General features: G+C 39.8%; 1 protein-coding gene across 1 annotated transcript in view; it reads right to left on the bottom strand.

The window, feature by feature from the left end:
• LOC129817002 (collagen alpha-1(XXVIII) chain-like) overlaps positions 1 to 7,616 on the bottom strand; it is a 31,018-nt gene extending 23,402 nt beyond the window's left edge. The window contains exons 1-5 of the mRNA XM_055871993.1: positions 7,451 to 7,616; positions 6,289 to 6,863; positions 3,043 to 3,063; positions 2,779 to 2,838; positions 613 to 666 (exon numbers count right to left, since the gene is read on the bottom strand). Coding sequence (XP_055727968.1) covers positions 613 to 666; positions 2,779 to 2,838; positions 3,043 to 3,063; positions 6,289 to 6,863; positions 7,451 to 7,616 — 876 coding nt within the window. The remainder of the gene's footprint in view (positions 1 to 612; positions 667 to 2,778; positions 2,839 to 3,042; positions 3,064 to 6,288; positions 6,864 to 7,450) is intronic.
• Between the last annotated feature and the right edge of the window lie 524 nt (positions 7,617 to 8,140).

Consider the following 8,140-nt stretch of genomic DNA (forward strand, 5'->3'; position numbering starts at 1 on the left):
GAGGGGGACAAAGACAATGGTGGAGTGGTGTCCTCGTCCTCCACCGGAGCCGCCACCGCGGACAGATGCCCACCCAGACCCTCCCCTTGAGTTTTAGGGGTGCGCCCGGAGTTCGCACCTTGAGGGGGGGTTCTGTCACGTTCCTGACCTGTTTTCTGTTGTTTTGTATGTGTTTAGTTGGTCAGGGCGTGAGTTGGGGTGGGTATTCTATGTGTTGTGTTTCTATGTTGGGGTTAATGTGTTGCCTGATATGGTTCTCAATTAGAGGCAGGTGTTTGACGTTTCCTCTGATTGAGAACCATATTAAGGTAGGCTGTTCTCACTGTTTGTTGGTGGGTGATTGTTCCTGTGTCAGTGTTGGTGCTACACGGGACTGTGACGGTTAGTGTGTTTTGTCAGTTTGTATAGTGTTTTTGTTTTGTCTAATTAAATTCATTATGTCTAATTACCACGCTGCACATTGGTCCTCTGATCCTTCTCGCCTCTCCTCGTCTGAGGAGGAGGACGAAGTAGACTGCCGTTACAGTATCTTTGATTTTAGAGAGACATCAGGAACACAACAGGTATGTAAAACAATTAAATAATGAAAAATAATCATAACAAATCAAAGACCTTCGATCCTTTAAGACCAGGGGCTCCATCATCTCCTGGGCGACCCTTCTTCCCCTGTGGAATGAAGTAACAACACGAGATTCATTTAACTCACTTTCAAACAAAACATGTCTGACGAACGGCCACTATCCTTCGCAAATGATCTGCAGTGAGTCAATGAGAGATAAGCCATCACTGGCCACAGAAGGGCAAAGTGAAAGAGAAGCATAGTTTTCCTGAGGGAGTCGGTATTGTTTGCTTAGTGCGGGTGGTAAAAGGACCTGTGGTCACAAGGGGGGTGGCTTTTTGTGTGTGTGTCTGTGTATTGGGGTGTATCATGGTACAAGTAAAGGATGGACATGTTGCTGCTTGGCCAAAAGGTGAGAGGTCAGGTTGCCATTCGGCACATGGACAGCTTGTGGCGGTTGCCATGCATAGCTAATCGCAGGTTTCTGGCCATTAAACTAATGAGAGCAATTATGAGAGCCTTTAAGTCTCAGTGTAAGAATGTAAGGACTCTCTCTATAGATAACGTACCTGGTTATTGACAGTGGTGTAAAATACTTAAGCAAAAATACTTTAAAGTACTGCTTCAGTATTTTTGTGGGGTATCTGTATTTTACTTTACTATTTATATTTTTGGCAACTTTTACTTTTACTTCACTACATTCTGAAAGAAAATAACGTACTTTTTACTCCATACATTTTCCCTGACACCCAAAAGTACTCATTACATTTTGACAGGAAAATTATCCAACTCACACAGTTATCAAGAGAACATCCCTGGTCATCCCTACTGCATCTGATCTGGAAGACTCACTAAACACAAATGCTTCGTTTGTAAATTGTGTTGGAGTTGTGCTCCTGGCTATCCGTCAATAAAAAATAAAAATAAATTGTGGCGTCTGGTTTGCTTAATATAAGGAATTTGAAATGATTTATACTTTTATCAATTCCATTTACTTTTGATACCTAAGTATTTTTAAAACCAAGTACTTTTAGACTTTTACTTAAGTAATATTTTACTTGGTGACTTTTACTTTTACTTGGGTCAATTTCTATTTAGGTATCTTTACTTTTACTCAGGGGGGCCTCTAGTCTGTTCTGATGATTAGAAGCATTGGTGGAAAAAGTGTCCAATTGTCATAATTGTCATAGATACCTTAATAGAAAGTTACTCAAGCAAAATTGAAAGCCAGCCAGTAAAATACTACTTGAGTAAAAGTCTAAAAGTATTTGGTTTTAAGTATACTTGAGTATCAAAAGTAAAAGTATAAATCATTTAAAATTCCTATTATTTAGCAAAGCATACAGCACAATTGTCTTGTTTTTTAAATGTCCAACACTCAGACATTATTTACAAAAGATGCATTTGTGTTTAGTGAGTCCTCCAGACAAGAAGCAGTAGGGATGACCATGTGTTCTCTTGATAAGTGCGGGAATTTGACTATTTTCCTGTCCTGCTAAGCATTCAAAATGTAATGAGTACTTTTGGTTGTCAGAGAAAATGTATGGAGTAAAAAGTACAATATTTTCTTTAGGAATGTAGTGATGTAAAAGTAAAAGTAGTCAAAAATATAAATAGTAAAGTAAAGTACAGATTCCCCCAAAAACGACTTAAGTAGTACATTAAAATATTTTTTACTTCAGTAACTACTGTGTAAAATAACCTAATCTTACACTTTAAGCCCCCTCCAACATTCTCCCTCTCTGACTAGCTGACAATGGAGGTAGTAAGTGTTATTTCCGATGACAAAGGTCCTGTTTTATTGCGAGTAAAGGTCTTCATAGGATGCCCATGGCTTCCATGGGGGACATCTTATGTGGGAAGGGAAATGTGCAATAACTTGACAGAACAGGCAACACAAATTAGCAGTTGAGGCGTAAATGAAATTCATTAAGAAAAACAACCCAAAATCTGTCTTGTCCTGTAGCATTTGGATTATTTTCAGAATGCTGGTAATGAAGATGCAAGAAAGACAGCTTTCTCTGACCACTGGGTGTAACTTAGAAAAAAGCAAGCAATTATTGTAAGTATAAAAAGAAACAAGCAATTATCCACAATATCAGAACCATGTAAGATTCCTCTTTAGAACTTTTAATTGAATTCAGCCCTTCAGGAATATATCACCTTAAATTTCAAAGGAAAAGTATTCTGTGTTTGGAAAGGAAAGACAAAGTACTTACGGCTAAGCCACTGAGTCCTCTTTCGCCCTTCTCACAGGCACATTGATGGGCCGGGGGACACTTCAAAAAGGCAAGACATGGTTTCAGAATCAACATGTAACTGTGTCAGACATTTTTTTTGTATTTGTTTTTATTTAACCTTTTTTTTAAACTAGGCAAGTCCGTTAAGAACAAATTCTTATGTCATGCAGGGTCCCTGAACTTGATTATTTATTTGTTGAATGAGGATAGTGTATCAGCGCATCAAAATGTATTAGTACCTACCCCTTCATCAGCCAGGTCAGTCTGTGTAGAGAGAAAATAAACAGTGACAACCATTAGAGGAAATCATATACTGTATCATCCAAAACATACCGAAACCATGTACATTTACGACTAGATTACAGGACTAGTAAACTCTAGCATAATGTATCATACTTTTGCCTCCCCTCTTCACACACCGGTCACATGTTTCACTATACTGAACAAAAATATGAACGCAACATGTAAATTGTTGGTCCCATGTTCCATGAGCTGAAATTAAAGATCCCAGAATTTTTACATTCGCATAAAAAGCTTATTTCTCTAAAATGTTGTGCACAATTTTTTTTACATCCCTGTTAGTGAGCATTTCTCATTTGCCAAGATAATCCCTCCACCAGACAGGTGTGGCATATCAAGAAGCTGATTAAACATCATATCCATTACACAGGTGCATCTTGTGCTGAGGACAATAAAAGGCCACTCTAAAATGTGCAGTTTTGTCTGTACCGGGCAGATGGCAGACAGTGTGTATGGCATCGTGTGGGTGAGTGGTTTCCTGATGTCAGAGTGCCCCATGGTGGCGGTGGGGTTATGGTATGGGCAGGCATAAACTACGGACAACGAACACAATTGCCTTTTAGCGATAGCAATTTGAATGCACAAAGACACCGTAACGAGATCCCGAGGCCCATTGTCATGCCTTACATCCGCCGCCATCACCTCATGTTTCAGCATGATAATGCACAGCCCCATGTCGCAAGGATCTGTACACAATTCCTGGAAGCTGAAAATATCCCAGTTCTTCCATGGCCTGCATACTCAACAGACATGTCACCCATTGAGCATGTTTGGGATGCTCTGGATCAACGTGTACGACAGCGCGTTCCTTTTCCCGACAATATCCAGCAACTTCACACAGCCATTGAAGAGGAGTGGGACAACATTCTACAGGCTACAATCAACAGCCTGATCAACTCTATGCGAAGGAGATGTGTTGAGCTACATTAGGCAAATAAATGGTGGTCACACCAGATACTGACTGGTTTTCTGATCCACGCCCCTACTTTTTTTTTTTAAGGAATCTGTGACCAACAGATGCATATCTGTATTCAAAGTCATGTGAAATCCATATATTAGGGCATAATGCATGTATTTCAATTGACTGATTTCCTTATGTGAACTGTAACTCAGTAAAACCTTTGACAATGTTGCATGTTGCGTTTATATTTTTGTTCAGTGTATAAACTAGACAGTGTATAAACTAGACTGAAAAGCCTGGTGTCTGAGTCCAAGTGACTTTGGGGGTTTCTAGAATTATGGTTTTGTGCCAAGCTCTGTTTGGCTATGTTGCCACTTGAAATAAATTCATGTGTAGAAAGTCCCTTGTAATACCAATGAGACAAATGCAAACCAAATGGTATGATAAAAGAGTATCACTGAAAGCACCCTGACTGTTTACACTCAGAGGAATGTAAGGTGCGACCACAAAAGATTGTGTTTACTCTTATTGAGAAATCCCATGAAGCATAGCAGTCAAAGTAAAGCCCATGGGATATGCACTCACAGTATAGAGATGGTAAGCAGCAATTCTACTGAGAAATGTAAGACAGCTGTCTGCTCATTGAACAAAAATACCAAATCCATGGCTCTTATCCATAGTCATTCATTATCTTGCTACAGTCTCTTGAATTTGTATACCTAAGAATTGTGGAATGTCAGTCATTCTGGCTCCAGTCTGGAGCCATTTTGACCGCAGAGGAATTGAAAAAAAATGTATTCTTCAAAACGTTCATGACTTTGTCAATCAACTTGTTCTTAGTAATCTAAATCTAAATAATTGTTTAGTGTTTCTGCATCCATATAGACTTAAAAATGCAAGTTCTTTGGGGTAATCTTCACGACAGCCAAACACACCTAATCCTGCCTATAGTAATTTGATAGATAGGACCTTTATTTGAATCTAGATTTCTCTGGAGACATAATAACAAGTTATCCAAGTTATAGAGGGTGGAGGGGGACCTGTATCAGTGACTTTGACCAGATAGTCAGATCATCTGCAGAGATATAACTCTCCATGTACTCGCCTAAGATTGTACTTTTCTATACCACGTATTCTATGACTTCGTACAAAACCAAAATTACCTTATTTTTTGGCATATACAAATCTGGAAATGGTATAAAAAGTCTGCCAATGGTATAAATACTTGATAGAACTGCAATACAGAACTCCGATATACTCAATCCACACAAAGAGCTGTATTGGTGTGTATTCTCCGAAAAGTAGTTATTCTAGGGAAAATCTAAAAAAGTATTTATTTGAATCTCGGATTCTCTGGAGATATAATATTAAATATCCTCAGAGGGTGGAGGGGGACCTGTATCAGGGATTTTGAACAGATAGACAGATCATCTGCAGAAATGAAGCGCCTTATGTATTCGGCTTTGGTTATAACTGGTTATAACTAGGTATGACCATGTACAAAATCCAAATGACCTTACATATACTGTATGCCTAGTTGCAGTCAAAACAGCTCATAAAAGTCGGTCAGCGGTATGCATACTTGGCAGAACTGTATTATAGAACCAGCTACCCTCTGAATGTACACATAGTGCTGTATTGGTGTGTATTCTTCTAAAACAAATATTTTACGGGAAACATTATATAAATACCAGATTTCCTATAATATCATCCACTATTCTATATGTGCAACTTGTTATGGTATTTGGGTTGCTATAACATTTGGTTTTAAGTGACTGAGGATTTGGGCATGCTTTTTGATTATGACAAAATGTGTATTTACTTCATAATTATTAAAACTAAATGATACTACAATCAGATGATGGTAAATCAGTTTTTTTGGACTTTTTTGTACATTATTTAAGGGGAACATTTATATTTTTGTTTGACAGAATATGCTAATTAACTGTCATTTTGGCTTGTTTTGGTTAAAAAAACAACATTATTTACATGTCTAATGATATTTTGATAAGAATTAAGAATATTTTTTGCTATGATTGTTGCTTTTTCCAATAGTTTCTTCTTTGGATCAAAATGACCTAGGTTGTATGTAAAACATGGTAGTTCGTAGTATGAGGGTTAAAAACCCCTCATGAGATGATTTTGGTTGCAACATTTTGTGTAATTCACAACCTGCACCGGTCTATGTGTAACTCTGATTACATGTAAATCACAACTGTACCATTGTGTCATCATCACTAACCAACATTGTGTTTCTTGAGAAGTAATGCAAGCCAGATCATACTCACAATTTCTTTGAGGACTTTCTCCACAATGTCAATATCCTGAAGGTTGTGGAGGTATCGGGAGGCAGGAGAACTGGCCAACAAACGCAGCTGGGCCACGTTGGCTGACTCGTTGGCTGCGCGGGTGATGCCCACCGTGAAGAACTTAACCCCCTGGTTCTTGGCGTCAGTGGCAGCTGAGAAGATATCTGGGTTCCTGGGGTTGGAGATGCCGTCAGTGAGCAGCATGGCCACCTTGATGCTGCCTGGGTTGGACTCCTCCAGGTACATCTTGGTCATGTTGGTGATGGCGTAAGTGGTGTAGGTGCCGTGGCCGATGTAGACAATGGGGGTGATGTGGGACTTGAAGTTGTCAGTGCCTCTCCACTGCTTGAAGGTCTGCTCGATGATGACGTGACTGCTGTACTGCAGCAGGGCCGCCTTCCAGCTCAGACTGCGGCCCGTCTGCAGACGGGCGGCCTGGAGCCTGTCCACCACATCCATGGCAAAGCGCTTCTCCTGCTCATGGTTCTCCTTGGCACTCTCAGAGCTGTCCAGCAGAAAGGTAAGCTCCAGACCGCAGTCTTCATCTGAAATGGCTGTGTTCACGTGAAGACGAGTCAGAGACACACAATTTCACCAAGAGGCTATTCTATTAAAAATTGTCATTGTGGGTTATGAATGTGTTATGAAGTACTTATGTAGGGGCCCTTCAAATAAAGAGTTCCTGTGTTTTCTATCTTCACTCATTTTTAGATGAGTGCAATCGTTCAAAGTCATGACAGTCACGTCAAAATGCCAAAAACACTATCTAAAATGAACTCTTTGTCTTGACATTACATCTCTCACATGGACAGAAAGACCAAGCTAAATCATGTTATGACAGAGTGAAAATGCCGTAGGATATCAACTCCTTGGGAACATAGCAGGTACAGTAGTATATCCCAGGAGATCCGCTCATAGGATAGATATCTATCTACTGTCTTCACCTGTGTTAACCAAACATGGGATTTATGGTGCATGTTCAACTTCTTGTTTAGCTGGAATTTTGATTTCTATTGGATTGATGAATTATGGTCACAGAAATGCGACATAATAAGACATCGGTGATCTCACTGTTTGAAATGGCAACTGTTTGCAATGAGTAACTATACTATAAAAAATATAATGTGTTTCCCCCTCATACCTTGTCCATTATGTTTTTGCACGTTAGTTGCAATGGCTGCAGCTTGCAGTTGGGCCCCCCTGCCCCTGGGTCTCTTATTCACTGTTCTCTCTTCATAGTAGTCCTGAGCCCAGACACCCAACAGCCCTGCTACCAACAGGAACCAGGTCACAGTAGGGAACAGCATTGTCCCTCCAGCAGAGAGAGACAATCAAGGATAAAGTTTGGAGAATTTTTACATTTAAACAACCATCTACATGATTTATCTACCAAATTACTTCATGTTCAGTGAGGACAACACGATTGCTCAACATGGAGTATTTGAAAATTGATATTTGTGCACAAGATTAGTGCACAACGAGTCATCAGATTCATCTAAAATAAACTAGCACTAGTTTTTAATCTGAAATGTTAAGATTTTGTATCAGACACCTTCCCACTATTTCATTTTTAAGAATGCATATAGGCAGATTGTCTTTTTACTGAGCAAAACTCCATTGAAGACTCACAATCCAAAGCCTTTTTTGCGTGCTGCAGATCCAGGTGAGGTAGGCTTGTGCAATGTCCAAAATGCTGGGTTTGTGCAGGTAGTCAGTGAAGAACAGCAGTGATGGAAGGTTCCAGTTAGCTTCCTGAGTGTGTAGCAGCAGTGATAGACATCCTGAGACCCAGTGTGTCTGTGAGCCCCTGAGCCTCTCCCTCCTCCTTTAT

Source organism: Salvelinus fontinalis, chromosome 19 (genome assembly GCF_029448725.1).
Source record: "Salvelinus fontinalis isolate EN_2023a chromosome 19, ASM2944872v1, whole genome shotgun sequence".
NCBI lineage: Eukaryota > Metazoa > Chordata > Actinopteri > Salmoniformes > Salmonidae > Salvelinus > Salvelinus fontinalis.